The sequence below is a fragment of the Kryptolebias marmoratus genome, linkage group LG6 (genome assembly GCF_001649575.2).
Source record: "Kryptolebias marmoratus isolate JLee-2015 linkage group LG6, ASM164957v2, whole genome shotgun sequence".
Taxonomy (NCBI): domain Eukaryota; kingdom Metazoa; phylum Chordata; class Actinopteri; order Cyprinodontiformes; family Rivulidae; genus Kryptolebias; species Kryptolebias marmoratus.
Genome location: NC_051435.1, coordinates 20,622,460 through 20,640,358, shown reverse-complemented (window position 1 = coordinate 20,640,358; position 17,899 = coordinate 20,622,460). Strand labels below are relative to the sequence as shown.

Genomic DNA, 17,899 nt, shown 5'->3' with positions numbered 1-17,899 from the left:
CACAAGATTCTAATTTTCTGATATGATGAATTTGAGATTTTCATTTGTTGTCATTTGTAATCATCAAAATTAAACGAAATAAACATTTGAAATATATGAGTTTGTATGTAATGTATGAATATAATATACAAGTTTCACTTTTTGAATGGAATTACTGAAATCAATCTACTTTTTCATGATATTCTAATTTTATGACCAGCACCTGTACAGTGGCTCCACACCTTATCACTGCAGGTCTTAATGCTCTGTTCCAATTTTTGGCTCAATTCTGATTTTTTTGTTTTTTTTTGCGCAGTCGTTCACGTTACATTTTAAATGCCACCTCTGTCAGACTCCAGTGTTAACAGTCTCCAGCTCCCGAAATTACCCCCATACAAAAAGAAGATATGACTTCACACTCCACACGGCGAGTTTACTGAAGTAAATATGGACGCTGCCAGCGTCAGCATGTGTGCATTAATTTTAAAGTTGCTGTCCAGTCGGGGCCAACTGTACATCCAAATTGTAGAAGATCAAAGAAGACTGAGAAGAGAGCGCAGATGTTAACAATAAGCTTTATTGGAGCTGCGGCTGCTGCCTCTGTGCAGAGGCGTGAGTGGATGCAGAGACTGAGCCAAGAGTGGTTGAACTTTGACCTGAGGGAGCTCCGTCCTTTCATCCGACTTGAACGTTCACACTGCGGTCGCTTTGAGAAACAACAACCGTGTATCTGATTCAGTACCACATATGGAAACATTAAGCTTAAAAATACATCAGTGTAAGTTTTTTTTGTCAGAATCGGCACAGGAAAAGAAAAGTTGTTGGCTTTAAGTAAAATGAAAAGAAGGCTGTACTGGTGTCTGATGTCTGATACGCAGTGTATGTTGTGTTTTATTTAAAAGTACGACACAAGGGCTGAATTTTGCCTCTTTGTTTCTTTTTGCTGAACTCACGCCGGCGCTTTGTTATTCTGTAAATCTGTTCAGAGAAATTCCCTCAAAGCACAGTTTGGAGAATCAGCCCAGGGACTTCAAGAAAGACGGCAAAATCTGCCGGCTTCGGACTCAAGAGGACAACGAGGACGACAACAACACCTGGAACGGGAACTCCACCCAACAGATGTAGCTCGCCGAGCAGGAACGAGAGCTCTTCCCTCACCTGGATCTTTATGAATTTTATCTAACGAGTTTCTAATGAATTTCAAGCTGAATGTTCTGTTTTCTCTCCTCCCCCCCACGAAGTTCAGTCCCTGCAGCCCTGCACCTGGATTGAATGGTGAGATTAAAAATGATCAAATGAACTTCATCTAAACTTAACATGAGTGTTTATGTGTTGATTATAACATGGTTCTGTCTCCTGAATCGGGATCATATTGGAACAAAAATCCCAAAATTGCGAAACATCATTTAGGATTTTGCTCATAGCTTAAACATACATAAGGAATATGATTGTATCTTCCAACCAGTTCCTTTAACAGACCAAACTGACAGGAAAGGCCTCTTAAAGTCATCTTAAAATCTTTTTTTTTTTTTTTTTTGAGCCTGGTGTTCCATTATGATGCTGCATTTTGAATTCACAGTAACCTACGGTTACCTTACACTAGAATGAAATTATTCTTTTTAATGTATAAAATATTTGGTATAATAGCTTGCCATTGACAGAAGACCATATGTGTGTTGGTATTTGAGCTCTGCTGGGGTGGTGGCACCAACCTACAACACGTATGTTGTATGTTTTCTGATTCTAGTTACAATGGGTGACGTCTGTAGTTTTCCTCATTCAGCAATAAGAAATAAAGCATTTTGTTTCCAAAAACCTCTCAGTTGTGGTTGGTTATTTATCAGGCATAAAACTCTTACGACAGTACAAACCAGATGTTTACATCCACTGTATAAAAAGACACTTTTTCCTCTCACTGTCTGATATTAAATCAGATTAAACCGTTCCTGTTTTAGGTCAGGTTTTATTCAGGCATTTGATTAATAGAGATGTTTTGGGAACTCTGAATAAAAATGTTTTATTACTTGTTTCAAAGCCACAAGTTTACATCCATTTTCTTAGTATTTGGAAGCATCGCCGTTAAACTGTATGACCTGGGTCAAATGATTTGGGTTTCCTTCCATCTCTGCTCTGAAATGTTCTGTAGGATTGAGATCAGGACTTTGTGTTGGCCACTCCAAAACACTGATTTTGTTGTCTTTAAGCTGCTATGTAACTAATTTGACAGAATGCTTCCATTGTCTATTTGGAAGACCCAATTGTGCTGAATCTTCAACTTCCGTGTTGGTGTCTTGAGATTTTGTTTGAATTTTTCCACAGTCTTTCCCCATGATGCCATCTGTTGCGTACTGCAGCAAAACACCCCCACATCATGATGCTGTATTTCATAGTGTACAGTGAGGCTTGTCCAAGGGCGAGTCATACAGCCTTATCATGCCGATCCAGGCCTCCCAGCTGGATAAAGTTTCACATGGAGATGTGTTATGGAAATCTGGTATCACCTCCCATCATTTTTTAGCTTGATGCTCAGCTGAACAGGAGCCATTCAAAGATTGTCTTTCCACAATAAATTCTCTGGGCATGAGTCAGAGATAAAAAAAATAAATATTCAAAACCATTGGTGGTGATATTTGTAGGGTGGACAAACAGATACATAATAAAATTCTGCAGTTTGGATTTCAACAACAGAAGCATCCAATTTGAAATAAAAAAAACCTGATATAAATTGACATTGTCCTTTTTCAGCACAAAGACAACATTAAAACAAACCAACACCAAAGACCAAGCTCACACAGAGCCTCTGTCAGTTGTCCAATACATTCCCCTGCGTTAAGGGTTTTAACTATTATTATTTCAGATGATTTTTTTCCCCAGTCAATCAGCTTTAATAACACTGCACCACACTCCTTGACACAATTACTAATCACACTAATAAAATAAAACCAAACACAAAAAGCAGGAAAGAGATTTTGTTAGCTACACTTGCTGTTAGTCAGTCCTTTCGCTGAAACCAGGTCACAGAAAAACTTTGGTTACGCCGCTTTCCCTTTTTCGAATATCCTTTGGTCTGTCTGCCCCAAACTGGTTCGCTTCCAGTTTTTCACCAAAAAGACAGTAAGGAAAGCAGGCGAGAACTTATATAAACCACCAAGTTTCATTAAAATTTGCTCAGTGGTTCACAAGATATTTTGATAACAAACATACAAACTCACACAGACACAATCAAGAACATGGCTGTCCACCTTTGCCTTTCGGCAGTGGGTGATAATAATGCTTCTTTGTGAGTAAAAGCTTAGCACAAATGCTTTTATTAATTTTAAAAACGACGCGGAAAAGGTGCTCCTACAACATATACCTCTGATAAAAATACACACTTCACTGTTGTGATAACTGGAGGTAGAACCCAAAGATAGTACTTCAGGCTCATGATCCACTTCTTGATCTGCTGATTATTTCTTAGTTTGCTGAGCGCAAACCTCTAAATAAACACAGTTCCCGGAAAAAAACAGATATGTCTTACATATAAAAGCAAATGTGAATGTTAATATTTGGCATTTTTACATTAAAAAATGATTAATACAAGAACAAAAAGAGTTTTATTAATTCACACTAAATCACTACTATGGAGACACTTAAAGGTTTGAGCTGCAGTTTCATTAAAGTTCCCTTCTTCCCTATTAATATATCTCCAAGTCAAACTGTATGTATTGTTAGGTACTGTGTCATATATATCAAAGTTAGTTAGCAAATATGTACATTTAAGTTGGAAAAACAGCTTGACTGCAGCTGCGTTAGCAGACAGTCAATGTGCGAAGAAAAACAAAGGAACTCGCGGCAGTAAATATGTCAAATGTGCTAAATATTTCTGCTGCAACAAAAGAACATGATGTATGTCCAACAGCTGCTGCCTCTCTCCTGGACCTTTGCCTCCGTGACCCAACCACAGATAAGCAGTAAAGGATGGATGGATGGATGGATGGATGGATGGATACAGCTGCAGCAGGGGCCTTCATTCTCCGGTAAAAGTAGGGTTGGCCACTGTGGTGGTGGCGTTCTGGAAGAGGGGGTTATCAGCCTGGAGACAATGAAAACATTAGTCAGAACAGGTCTCGTTTTCAAGTAACTCAACTTTACGTTTTTAGCACCACATGGAGGAGGAAAATACGATTTCAGATTTCCAGCAAATCACTGGTGTGGATCCAGAAAAAAAATGAAAGGACGAGCATTTCTTGAAGGAATGTAAAATGCCTGCTGCCCTTTATGCTAGTTTTACACTAAGATCGTCTCATGTTGAGAAATGACAGAGTTGCGGCCATTTAGGTTAAACATCATTTCTTCTACACACCACCCTTGACTCACTTCCGGTCCTTTTATCCCAGAGGACAGAGAACTCAGACAATTTACCCTTTAAAGGATGAGGCTACAAAAGAACTAGAGTTTAACTATTTATTCTTAATAAGGCAGACAATTCTTACAAGGCCAGCGCTGGGACTTTTGTCTACAACATCTTACGGATGAAGCTGAGAGAACCCCGGAACAAAGGAATCGTCAACCCATATAGGTCCTAGGCTCCGCCCGACACAGAGGGCCGGAGCGCCACCTAATCGTGATATCAGTAATAATACTATGTGTCGCCAAAAACTGGCTTTAACTGGTTCAAGTAAGTGATTCTGTGGGTGTAATGCTATCTTTACGTGTAAGCATGCGGCAGCCATCAGTAAACTGCTCATAATATGGCAGGCCTTGACACAGCCGATAAAGGCGGCTGAGCACCTGGTTTCACCTCTGTTTCTTTATAGTACTTACCTCTGACCTCTATTTTAGGACATATCTAACAATCAAAAATATGAGGTGCAATCTCACGTGATATCACAAGATGCCACACTAAGAGTAGGCTCAAATTTGAGCTTGGTATCTGTAAAACTGACTGAGTTATAGACCTTTTTGTATTGACCTTTGTTCATTAGCTGTTGTAGCTGCCATTTTATATTGGATAAACTCCAAAAGTTAACCGAACAGCTACAGAGTTACAAAGAAACAATCCAAGCCTGAAACTATGTTCATGCTGTCTATATTTTCTGATATTTAATATTCAATTAAATAGCTATTTTATTGCAATCAAAGACCATTGTTTAGACATTGGAATTAGATACTTAAATCACAAACTGTGGTACAACTCTAAGAACCATAATGTTCTCAATCATATCCTTTTCAGATTGTTGAATGTACTTACCTCTGCCCACTTCGACTTCTTCTTTTCGCTTTCAAACTTTCTGAACTCTTTCAGGTCCTTCATGTGGATCAATAACTTGATGAGCAGCAGCAGCAGGATGCCGATAAAAGCCACAGCTGCAACTGAACCTCCTATGATCGCTATGACATCGGGCGGTTTTGGACAGTCTGTAACAAAACATGAACATGTATCATACTGTGCGCAAACATTTATCACCTTAGGTTAAAGCCTGCAAACTACAGAGTCATGGGCCAGGTCTGATATCTCACAGAATCAAAAGGTACAGTGAGTTGCAAAAGTATTCATCTGTCTTGGTAATCTCTCCATTTTGGTTGCCTTATAACCTGGAGTTTAGTTTGATTTTTAATTTGGTTAAAAGCAATAATTCTACAAAAACAATGTGCTGCATTTCCATGTTTTCAGACCCTTTGCTCCAAAGCCCAATCATTCCCTTCGGAAGCCACATAATTAATTAAATAGATTTACCTGTGAGCAATCTAAGTGCTAAATGACCTAAACCTGTCAAATGACGCACTCCTGTTGTAAGAGCCTCAAGAATCAACAGCAGTTCAACACCTTTAAGTAAGAAAAGGCTACCGACAAGCAAGAGACAGCATGACGACCAAGGAGCTGTCCACACAGGTCAGAGATGGAGTTGTGAAGAAGAACAGATCAGGGCTGGGTTATAAAAATAAAATCCCAGAACCCTGAACATCCCACAGAGCTCCATTAAATCCATTATTAGGAAATAGAAAGTTGATGTCACCAAAACTAATAAAGTAGGTATTAATCAGAGAAACATCCAGGAGGCCAGAGATAACCGTGATGGAGCTGCAGCTCTCCTGCAGAGATGGGAGGATCTGTCTATAGGAGCAGCAGAAGCTGCACAGAGCTGAGCTTCATGGAGGAGAGGCAGGAGAAAGACACTGATTCAAGAGCAAACATGTGGAAGAAGGTGCTGTGGTCAGAGAAACATTTTATCTATCAAGGACACCGTATCTGAGACAGATCTACTGCCTCTCATCATTCTGAGAACACCATCCCTACAGTGAAGCATGGTGGTGGCAGCATCATGCTGTAGGGATGTTTTTCATCAGCAGGTACTGGAGGCTTCTAGAGGTTTGAGACAGGGACAGAGGTCCACCTTCCAGCAGGACAAAGACTCTAAACTCTGTGCTGAAGAAACACTCCTCTGGTTTGAGGAGAACCGGTTAAAGGTCCTGGAACGGGTCCAGTCAAAGTCCAGACCTCAGTCCAACTGAGAAGCTCTGGTTTGGTTTAAAAATTGTTGGACACCAGCAGCACCAATCCAACCTGAAGGAGCTGCCGCAGTTTGGTCATGAAGAATGGACAAAAAGTCCAGAAGTTAGATGGACCAAGATCAGGAACCTGAGAAGATGTGATGCTGGAACTGCTGCAAAAGATGGTTCTGAAATGTACCGTGTTTTGGAACCTAAATACATATGCATTTCAATTTCAGTTCTATACTTTGAAAAACAATTTAGAACCTTTTTTTTCCTGTTAAACTTCAATAATCTGAAGTATTTTTGCTGATTTATTACATACAAACAAAAAATTCAAAATTCAAATAAATTCCACATATTTTGTACAGCACTTTGAGCTGCTTTTAGTATGAAGGGTGCTTTATAAATAAAATTGATTGATTGATTGAAAATCCACATTGTAAGGCAACAAAACAAAGAGATTGCCAAGAGGGGTGAAAAATTTTGCAACCCCCTGAACCATTTAAAAAAAAACAACCTGTATTAAAAATTGTTTGATCATCCAGTAGCTAAAGCCTAAACTGCTAACATTTAGGCTATAGAACATTAATGGTTCCCATTTAATGAATTCTGATTACTTTGATGATTCTTTTTTTTATTTTCCTTACATTAGCAGACAAATAAAAATATTTAATAAACATTGATTCAGTTCTGTATATTGGGGTATAAATGAAATCGAAATACCTCTCTCCTTCTGTATTTCAGCCGTGTAATTATCAAGACCAACCAGCTGCTTCAGTTTGAATGTGATCCAGCATCCCTCACTGTCTTTGTGTTTGCACTCATTGCCTGGGAGTGTGAACTTGTCAACCATCTGACGAGAAATGGTGTTGCAAGCAGCACTGCAGTTCTTTGCAAAGGGGCCGGAATTAAAACCGAGGCATTCGATGCAGGTCCTGAAAATAAGATCAGTTGTAACAGTTTAAAGTCAAATATGTCAAAGAAGGTCAGCAATGGAGCCAATATTATTTAAAAAGAACGAAAACCCAAGAAGTTTTAAAAACACAAAGCTTCTATTCAAGAACTGAACAAAAGTCCAGTTGCTTTGTTAGTTGCTTTGATTTTTTAAAAAACATTTTGGATTTGTCTTGGATGACTGAAAATCTACCCCAGCATTTAGAAAGATCTACTGTAGGTGGAGTGTGTCCTTACTGTTTATGTTTAGTAGTGCAAGGGTCAGAACACCCGAGGCATTTCTCGCAGTGTGGAGGCTGGTATCCCTCCTTGCAGTCACAAATATTACACGTGCAGGACCCTCTACCATAGCACACAGTGTTGTTCTCTGTACGACAGCCCTCTGAAGAAACCTGGCACTGACAGGCAGAACCCTCGAAATCTGGATTACATTTACATTTTCCACACTTGCAGACACCGTTTCCTAAAGATAGTAAGGAATTAAGAACATAGTTAGTGTTGACATGATCTCCCCAAAGTTGATTTGAAATAATGTGAAGGAATAATATACACTCAGCCTTTGTACACTATGGAAGCTCCTGTCAAACAGCATAAGATGAATAGGTATAAGAGTCACTACCTAAAGAGGAGCCAAACACCAGCTTCTGGTCAACAGAGCTATTGCTTGAGACTGTAAAACCAGGCCCATAAACCTGTGCACTGCCTGGGTTGACTGCAATGCCTCTATGCCGCGTACATGGATCCTGAGGTCCTTGAAGCTGTACAACATCAACAGGACACTAGGAGTCTTCATTGAGAACTCAGTGAGAAGACAACTCCAGAGGACAATTCAAAGCCAATTGCACAAGTCAGCATCAAGTGTGACTTATACCAAGGATATGCTCTGTTCTCACTCCTGTTCTGCATGGGCCTGAACCTCCTCAGCCAGATGATTGCAAGGAGTAGCTAGGGATACCGGTTCCAAAGTGGAACAATCATTACTCATCTCATCTACATGCATGACGTCAAGCTGTATACCAAAAATGAGCAAAACATCAACTCACTGATCCACCTCACCAGGATATACAGCAAGGACATTGGTATGTCATTCGGACTTGATAAGTGCAGCTGAATGGTGTCCAAGAGAGGCAAGGTGATCCTAGCTGAAGGGGTTGAACTACCTGAAGGCAACATTGCAGATGTCAAGGACAGCTACAAGTACCCTGAAATAGGCCTGTTGCAATAAATAATAAATCAATGAATCATTAAAATGAGGTTGATAATGTGGGCACAACTGGGCACACACATCGTTCAACTAGACACAAACCTATACACATTTTGTTTTCAAACTCCACTGAAGTTTATTTCACACTTCAGGTTGCAACAAAACAAACTACAAACCATCTTTACAGTTAAACACTTTTGTGTAACTGTTTTTTTTAGTTCTATATTGTAGAAAAGTATTCTTTGCTCTCAGTGTTATTTCAAACATATTTCTTTTTTTTATTTGTAACAATATTCAACTTTGCTATCATCAATGCATTTAAAAAAAGCCTCTGTGCAAAATGGGGTTAAAAACCTGTCCATTATGCTTTGTCAGGCACTGTTTTTTTTTTCCATTCATCCATACCGCACCCCCCTGCAATGACACTGCGCCCCTCTAAGGGGTGAGCCCCACACTTAGGGAACCACTGGGCTAAGGCAAGTTCTGAAGAGCCATCTGAATAGTAAGAACAAAGTCCAATCCATCAACATGTATTCAGTGCCAGTCATCATATACCCTGCTGGTATAATAACCTGGCCAAAGGAGGAGATAGAAGCCACTGACATCAAGACATAAAAACTCCTTACAAAGTACGAAGGGTTTCACCCTAAGTCTGCCACCTTGAGACTGTACACTAAGAGAGAGGAGGGAGGCAGAGGACTAGTGAGCATCAGAGCCACTTCACAGGATGAAACAACCAAGATCCTGGAGTACCGGCAGATGGAGTGAGTGGCTGGTATCAACAAATCCTTCCAGTAGCTAGAGTGGGCTGGACAGAAGGACAGCACAGAGGCACTAAACATGGAAGCACAAGAGCAGGCCCTCAGCACAAGAGAAACAGGGGCTGGACTGGACTTCCAGATCCAGTTTGACAAACATGTAATTGCTAACCAACTACTAAACTACATAAGAAAGCAGTGGTGGTAGATGTAATAATGCCAAGCCATTAATACATCAAAAAGAAGGAGCACAAGAAGCTGGAGAAATAACAAGGGCTGAAAGAGGAAATAGAGAAGCTGTGGAAAGTCAAGACCTCAGTGGTACCAGTGGTCATCAGAGCACTCGGTGCTGTGACCCCCAAACTGGAACAGACCCCAGGAACAACCTCAGAGATCTCTGTCCAAAAGAGCGCAGTCCTAGGAACAGCTAAGATACTGAAGAGGACCCTCAAGCTCCCAGGCCTCTGGTAGAGGACCTGAGCTTGAAGTGAAAGTGGAACCACCAAGTGTATATAGTAAACAAAGTGGCTCTCAAACTTTGTCTTTTATTAAAATTCTTTAAAAAAAAAAAAAAGTTATTTTTTAAATAAAACTGTAAAGTATGTAAATGTATTACAGAATGTGCTGCGATAAGTGTAAGTTTACCTGAACATTGTTTATTGTTAAACTTCTCACAGTGATCATCAACACACTGGCAGTATTGACCGTAGTAACTCAGTTCTTTCTCTGTTTTATGGCATTCGCACCTCCCACACACACAGTCGCCTCGACCCTCACATTCGGTGCCGTTGTTCTTCTGGCACGGTGCTCGCAGCGTGCGTTCATCTTTATCACCAATGGCGCAGCTGCAGAACTGACCCACATAGCCCTTCAAGCAACTGGTTAAAAACATTTAAAAGAACAAAAAATGAGCAACATAAAATTGACCTAATTTTAACTACTTCAGTTAAAATCCAGTTATATAGTCAAATTTCATCCAGTTCTGATGTATTTCAATTTTATACTAGTCAAAATCAAATTCTGTTTTTATAGAACTAAATCACAATAAAAGCAGTCTGAGGACCACACATATAAAACACACAGGTCCATTCCATTTTCCTGCAGGGTGATCACTGTTGATTTCAATGTGATGGGGTCAAAGGTTAAAGTCACAGACATCTTGTTCTTTAACTGTGCAACCATGTAATGGAAGAAAATTAAGCTGCACAGTTGGACACCTGTTAGGTCAAGGGTGATCTCCATTGATTTCAAGGTCATGGGGTCAAAGGTCAATATCACAGTTGACCTGGTGCTCTAACTCTAACAGTGTAATGTAGGAATGTCAGACTGCACAGCAATTAAAAAAAGAAACTTGTTTCTTACTTTTTTTTTTTCCAAGACCCAGGACCTGGATTTTACTGGTTTAAAACATCTCTGGGGCTAAATAGTAGTCTCTCTCTGCATGAGCCATTCTTCTAGGGACTGATAAGGTTGTCACTACCAAGAGGTGCTTTACCATTCATTCATTTTTATTCTACACTTTTTTGCAGAGGATTGTTGGGGAGCTGGTGCCCATCTCCAGTGTACATAGGTCGCAAGCCCATCACAAGGCCAAATAGAAATGAATAATGATTCACACTCTCACCCAGTGTCAATTTAGAGTTAGACTGGCAAATCATCCTTTCACATCAAATTCCGTACTGGTCCTTTACCCAACCCATCAAACCCCTTCTGTTAGGACCAGGATATGGTCCTGTCATGTTCCCGAAAAAAAGTAAGATACATTCTCAGTTGAGGCCCTAAAAAGTTGCTATTGCTGACAACCACTGAAAATGTTGTGTCCTGTGGATACTGAAAAAACAACCTACTGTAAATATATTTACAAAATAAAAGCCATTACAGCTTTCATCAAGAAGGGTTCTGCTCCCTTCAGAATGGGAGCAGCTGAAAGAAAAACAACATACATGGATTGTGAGGAGAGTTTACCTGCAAATACCACAGTTGATGCTTCCATTATAGTTGCAGTGAGAATGATTTATGTCTTTGGGGTCATTGCACTGGCATTCACAGTTGGTGGTTATGGTCACCTTCAATGTGTCTTTTATTCCCAGTGGCTTAATATTGAAGGATGTCTCCTCCATGCATGAGTCTGCTGTCACTGTAACGTCAAAAGATATCTGAAAAAGGCACATGGATTTATGGGGTCAAACACCTTTCCAGCAATCAAATATATATTGTACACAATTTAAGCTTTTTTTTTTTTGCCTCGTCTCTGATTTTTTTAAACCTCAGATATGTTTAAAACTGTCTAAAATGTTGCACCTCTGCCTGAGTTTCTGCTACAAATTAAAAACACTGACCTCTTCGTTGACAGTAACACTGTCACAAACTCCTTTGTTTTCCCCCTCTTGTACTGGATTCTTACATTTCGGGTTGTAGACAACTCTCACATTGTCAGGAAGACTTTCGTGGGTCAGGGTTACTTTAGATGATAATTTCTGTAATGACGTTACAAAATTGAGAGTGTGCAAACAAAAATAGGACAAAGTCTTATAAAAGCAACAGTTTAAAAATATACAGCAACCCAAAAGTAAAGAAAGGTAACCAAATGATACAATATAATATTTGGCCTACTTACATTGTAGGCATTTTCAATCAGTCCAACAACATTGTCAGAATTTTCTGACAGAACTCCCACCTCTGATTTTGGGATCATTTTGGAAAGTTCCTGGAAAAAAAAATAAAATAAAAAAGGTATTTTTGATTGAGTTTTTTTCTCTAATTTCAAGAAAACATGCACGAAAATTACTTATATTTACCGTGTACACGGTCTTCACGTTATTAGTTACTGCAAATATGGGTTGAATGTTGTTTTTTTCCAGCTGCATAGCCAGTTGGCCAACAGATGGGTAGTCCTGCACACAACAGTCAGTGATTATTTAATTATTTTTAAAAGAAACAATAGAAGAAAAGAGAAGCTGGTGGTTCAGAGGTGGAAACTCATTTTTCACTATCTAACGTTCTTGGAAAATGTTCATGCCTCACTTCAGTAATTAAAACAAAATAGGTCAAGAACTCATTGGCCAAGATATACCTCTTTTTTTACATTAATAAATGCAATCATGAATCTTTGCATACCATCTCATTGCTTTTTGTATAATGGCTGCCACTCAGGTGGCCACTCAGGTGGCACACTTCATCATTGGGTTCCAAAATCCCAGCCAGTTTTCCATCTCCAGCCATGTGGAACCCAGCATCCGTGGCAAGTACAATCAGCCGAGTGCTGCTGTCCCTCCAGCCTATTTTACTCTGTAACACACATGTCAGGAAACACATTTTTCACTAAAATAGTTTCCTGCTTACTGAGAAAATGGAAAAAAAAACATTACTAACTCCTATACAAGAGATATAAATACAATTATAGAAAAAAATCTAAAGCGCGGTGTGCTGGAAGATCAAAATGCTAGTTAATAACCAATATTAGCAAAGTGTTGGCTAATAGCAAATGGCTAGCTAAAGGCCAGTGGTGGGCCATCAGGGCCAGCAAGGCCTTCTCTGCTGGCCTAACATGACCAAGAATCATGATCATAATTATGATAAAGGTTAATTTAATTTTTAATTTACTTTGCCTAGATATCTAAAAGTATTTTTAATCTCTTCGTGTCATATTATGCTCCTTACAGTGCTGTTGTTTTTAGGTTAGAGTTTTTATCCAATCAGAATTCAGCTATTTTATGTTGCCAGAGGCTGTATGAAATCTGCCCGGGCCTTCAGAACCGTCAGTGCTGGCGTCTGTGCGCTGTAAGTGAACGGCCAAATACTGTTGATAGACAGTTGCGATAGCCAATCAGATCACGAGTTGTGTCAGTAAGGCCCTTTAGCTGGCCTCAAGTTGAACGTGACATTTACGCTGCGGCAGTGCTACGCAGATCAACAGAAGAGTCACACCCGGGACTGTTAACGGTCAAAAACTTTTTAACCCACAATGGCCGAAGGGGAGCAACACGTTGGTTTGGTTGCTGATTTACTGGCAAGACTTTTTTTCAAGACGAACTTTTCAAGAGAAGCTAGATCTCGTTAGAGGAGGACGGCCGACCCCGAGAATGGATTGTGTGTTGAAATAAGTGTTTTGGGGGACACAGACGTTTTGGTGAGTGCAAACATTTTATTTGTTTTATTCTATTTTTTTTTTTAGTTTTGACAGTAGCATACCAGATATGTTTTAATTGATGATGCGGGTTTGTTGGTTTTGCGCTGGATAACAGCCCATTTTGTACACAACTGAGGTGATGTAATGCCAAGTAGTGCTTAAGTGTGTTTCTAATTACTCTCCAATCCTGGTGTTATAAATGCTGGCATAATGAAAGGTATTTATTGACTAAGTTGGACATCGCTGAAGGCCTAAGTGTGAAATTCACCGCCCGCCACTGCTAAAAGCCAAAGTAGCAAGAGATTAGCAAGTAGCAAGATTTATTGGACTGAGTGTGGCTCATCTGTGGAGCAGCCAAATGAAATACAGTAGTATCTCCATTGACACTATGCCCAATACTTGTTTTGACTCCAACACAGTTTCAGAGTTTTCTAAGTTTTCTTTCCTTGTGTTGTATATTTTTGTGTTGACTTCTCACCCCACAGACAGCAGCCTGCATCATGGCATCCAGACTGCCCTCAGGAGAGTCCAAGTTTCCAGAAATGTGCTCCTTCATCACCCTTTCGTTAAAATCATCCATTCTCGATGTCAAATTGAGCACGTGTCTGTAGCCAAAAGCAGCCTGACACTCCTGATCGTTCTTATCGCACGGCTTCTGCAGTTTCTCCTTGTTGGTGTTGGTGTAAGGAAGAACCGTCTTGTCAACAAAGGCTCCGAACCCTGTTGTTGCACAGAAAGAGAGGTCTTTTTTTTAAGGGAAAGATTAGCTAGACATATTAAAATGTCCTGAAATAAAAATCAAAGCTGTTATAAGCTTTAGAATACAACACCATGTGTGTAAACAGGCTCTGTTTGATAAAGGAGAAACGCATTTGTGTATGAGATTTGGCAGCATGGCCAGGCAGTTTCAAGAGCTTCTTACTAAACTAACACTGTATTCATTTGTCTTTTTACTCCTAAACGTTATGAAATCAGGAGTGAAATAATTTCTTTATCGGAAGAAATGTCAAAGGAATCCAAAGCAGTTACTGCCTGAAATTTTTACATCCATCCAATATTTTCTCATGAATTTTATGCTTAGTTTGTAATAATCTAAGCCAGCAAAAATAATAAGGTTTTGATGTATAACAAGTGTAAAAATTGTAAAAAAATGTTGCATTACCTAACCTTCTTTCCATCTTATCATACAGCTTCTGCCATTACCAGCCAATGTCCACATGTTAAAAACCCCTACATTAAACAATATTAATTTTGGTCCTGACTGAAAGGAATAGGAATTTTTTTATTCATGTCCCAAACCTTGGTAAAGGTTTCCAGCTGGTTGCCCTTCCTGACACAACACTTCCCAATTATCCAGTCATGGAACCGGTACTAAGAGTATACTGGTTTGTGCGCTCACACCCACGCACATGTGGCTGGGTTTTGTGTCATTAGTCTTTATCATTTTTTTATTTATTTAGAATATAAATTGAGTTTATTCATTAAACTCTCTGATTTGTATTTTAGTTTTAACCAGTTTCGTCCTTACAAAAAAAGATAAAATACAAGTGTGTTTGTTTCCTGAATGAAAACAGACTTCAAATGATAAAATAAAATTTGATGTTATTCAGAAGCCTTGGATTTGAACTCTCGTCTTATTACCTATTTGACCGTATTTAGTAATTTTACTCAGAGCTTCGAAAAGTTTCTGTCCCAGACTTTTGACATTTTGCAGGTCGTCTTTCATGGAGTAAGAGAGGTCCATCAGGTAGTAGAGATCCACTGGATAACCCTCAGCTCTCTTAAAGGAAACAGGAAATGTGGTGGGAAGTCCTGCAAACACAGAGCGGGCTAAATCAGTTATACTACAGAGCTAATCTATATACAGAACTATAAGCAAGCTGAATATTAGGTTCCCAACAAACCAAAACAGAGTTCATGGGATTGATTTCCTGATCAAGGAAAAACAAACTTATCTCTATCTGCTGTAATGTAAAAACCAAAGAGTGAGTGAATAAATACAGCTGGTAACTGGTTCCACTAACCTGGACGCAGATTTAGGCGAATTTCTTGTGGACTCATCTGGACTGGGTCCTTCGTGTTAGGTGCAGACAGACGGTCTTCCTTAACGACTGTCTTTGTGTTTGCAGGAGAGATGATTTCTTCACTGTTGCAGCCTCTTTTCTGAAGCTGAGCTACAGTGTCACAGCGCACTGCTTCCTGCTCGCCTTGATTGGTGAAATTCNGGGGGGGGGGACAAACCGAAAAGAGTCTTTGAAATGAAGCACATATGTTAACAATGTCACTTGGTTTTGTTGGTAAAATAAATACAGACAATGGGAAATACACTGAGAAATAACTAGCTGATGACAGACAGAGCTACCTTACAGGTTCCTTCTGTTTTTGCTTTTTTGTCACAATTACACGTTTCGGATCACCAAATAAATGTTAACGTCAGACAAAGACCGCCTGAGTAAATACAAAATGTGGTTTTAGAAAAATAAAACGATTAAATGTGAATTATTGAACATAATAACTCTCTCCTCTAAGTCTCTGTTAGTTAAGGATTTGATAAAGGATCATCAAATTGATTTATTTTGTCTTACAGAAACCTGACTACAACAGGAGGATGTTGTTAGTATAAATGCTAATTATCTCAATTTTCATGTTCCTAGAACAACAGGTCAAGGAGTAGCTGCTATTTCTTGGTCTGGATTATTGGTTCATGCTAAACCAATTATTAGTTATACTTCTTTTGAGTCTCTGAGCCTCAGTTTTTCTCATCCAAAATGGAAATCATAAAAAAAACACTTTTACTTCTTGTTATATATTATCCATCAGTCCCTTATTCTCAGTTTTTGCCTGGATTCTCAGACTTTTTGTCTGACTTATTATTAAATTCAGATAAAATCAGAATATTGGTGGATTTCAATATTCACATAGATGTTGAAAGTGATATCTTAAAATAGTAATAATCTGGTAGAGATCAGAATTCATGGTTCCGCCAATAACAGTGCACCTGCAGGACTGGAACCTCCTGAATTGGTCGTCAATGCCTCTTGAAGATATGACTGCATCGCTACAGCAGCTGTGTACTGATCTAGATTTTTTTGTACAGACAAAATCCGATCCGTTTAATGATTAAAAGTCATAAAGCAGTTTGTTTCTAGACACATGCTGTCACTATAAAAGGGACAGAAAAGTTAAAGTGTAGTGACCAATAAGATAATTCATACCTAGAGACAAGACCGGAAGCTGGAAGTTGAAGATGAACAAGCAATCCCTAGTGGCTGTCTGCAGCAGTTTTTAGTTTGAATTAGTTATTTGAGGCATAAAGAGAAGTGTCATGGTACTTTGTGACGGACAATGTGACAGGAAGGGTGTGTAGGCAGGACTTTGGATTGAGGGTACAACCCAAATGGCTCGCAATCACACAGTCACGTAGTTGCAAGCTGTTCGTTTTCTCACAGACCTTTCATTGTCCAAAAGACACGATCAGAGCTTCCAGGAAGCTCCTCCCTCCTCCTGCAGCATTAAAACGGGTTTCTTCCCGCCGGCTTCTTAACTCTGCTGTCCTCGTACAGATTCATGCTGCCCTTACCGCGACTAGATGCATTTATTAAACCCACTGAGACAATACACTTTTTAGCAACACCTACAGGTCAGAAGGAGAACTGCGGCAGTGCTGGCATAAACAGCAACAAACCCTCTGAAAACGTGCTGCAACCTTCCTGTGGCCTTCAGGTCAAATTGACCCAAAGTTACAAGGGCTTCTCCTCCTCTCTTCAGTTAGGAGGGCTTCAGGAGGGTTGCATCAATTTGAATAAACTAATAATCCAGGAAAAAATTGTAAACTCATGTTTAACTGTTCATAATGTAGAAAATCCACTTTGCTGCTCACTGCTGAGATACTGAAACAACCGATTGTTTTTTTTATTATTGCACTAAGCCTCATTTTTGTGTATTATTTATTAATTGTTAGTTAGGTTTTATGAAAGTGTTCTGCAGTTTTTAAACGAGACCTGTTTGTGAGCAGTCATTTTTTATTAGGCAGTAAATAATTAGTCTCAATAACTGATATAGGACCATTCCTTTGCTTTGTTGGAACATATTGCATTGAAGCTCATTGTGTGATGTAATCGTATTGAGTTGCAATGTACTGTAATTACATATGGGATTCCATTAGTGCCAAAAATATGTTTATGTGTCTATGTAAGCCGTGTATGTAGCATGCTTATGGGGTTCCATTAGTGCCAAAAATATGTTTATGTGTCTATGTAAGGCGTGTAAGTAGCATGCTATGTATATGTTAGGTGATATGTAAGGTGATATGTTAAATGATATGTTAGGTGTATATGTTAGGTGATATGTAAGGTGATATGTTAAGTGATATGTTAGGTGTATATGTAAGGTGATATG

The 17,899-nt window shown here is 39.3% G+C and overlaps 2 protein-coding genes across 3 annotated transcripts in view; one reads left to right on the top strand and one right to left on the bottom strand.

Moving 5' to 3' along the window:
- The window catches only part of ubxn4 (UBX domain protein 4), a 16,517-nt gene extending 14,723 nt beyond the window's left edge, over positions 1 to 1,794 (top strand). For both annotated transcript variants that reach the window (XM_017421073.3, XM_017421072.3), the window contains exon 13: positions 966 to 1,794. In XM_017421073.3, coding sequence (XP_017276562.1) covers positions 966 to 1,104 — 139 coding nt within the window. In that variant the 3' untranslated portion in view covers positions 1,105 to 1,794. The remainder of the gene's footprint in view (positions 1 to 965) is intronic.
- A 1,477-nt stretch (positions 1,795 to 3,271) lies between these two features.
- The window catches only part of itgb2 (integrin, beta 2), a 24,239-nt gene continuing 9,611 nt past the window's right edge, over positions 3,272 to 17,899 (bottom strand). Inside the window, exons 5-17 of the mRNA XM_017421078.3 lie at positions 15,526 to 15,725; positions 15,143 to 15,313; positions 13,980 to 14,221; positions 12,490 to 12,660; positions 12,171 to 12,266; positions 11,990 to 12,079; positions 11,712 to 11,849; positions 11,338 to 11,528; positions 10,018 to 10,250; positions 7,648 to 7,873; positions 7,180 to 7,391; positions 5,213 to 5,379; positions 3,272 to 4,054 (exon numbers count right to left, since the gene is read on the bottom strand). Of these exons, the coding sequence (XP_017276567.1) occupies positions 3,989 to 4,054; positions 5,213 to 5,379; positions 7,180 to 7,391; positions 7,648 to 7,873; positions 10,018 to 10,250; positions 11,338 to 11,528; positions 11,712 to 11,849; positions 11,990 to 12,079; positions 12,171 to 12,266; positions 12,490 to 12,660; positions 13,980 to 14,221; positions 15,143 to 15,313; positions 15,526 to 15,725 (2,203 nt within the window). The 3' untranslated portion in view covers positions 3,272 to 3,988. The remainder of the gene's footprint in view (positions 4,055 to 5,212; positions 5,380 to 7,179; positions 7,392 to 7,647; positions 7,874 to 10,017; positions 10,251 to 11,337; positions 11,529 to 11,711; positions 11,850 to 11,989; positions 12,080 to 12,170; positions 12,267 to 12,489; positions 12,661 to 13,979; positions 14,222 to 15,142; positions 15,314 to 15,525; positions 15,726 to 17,899) is intronic.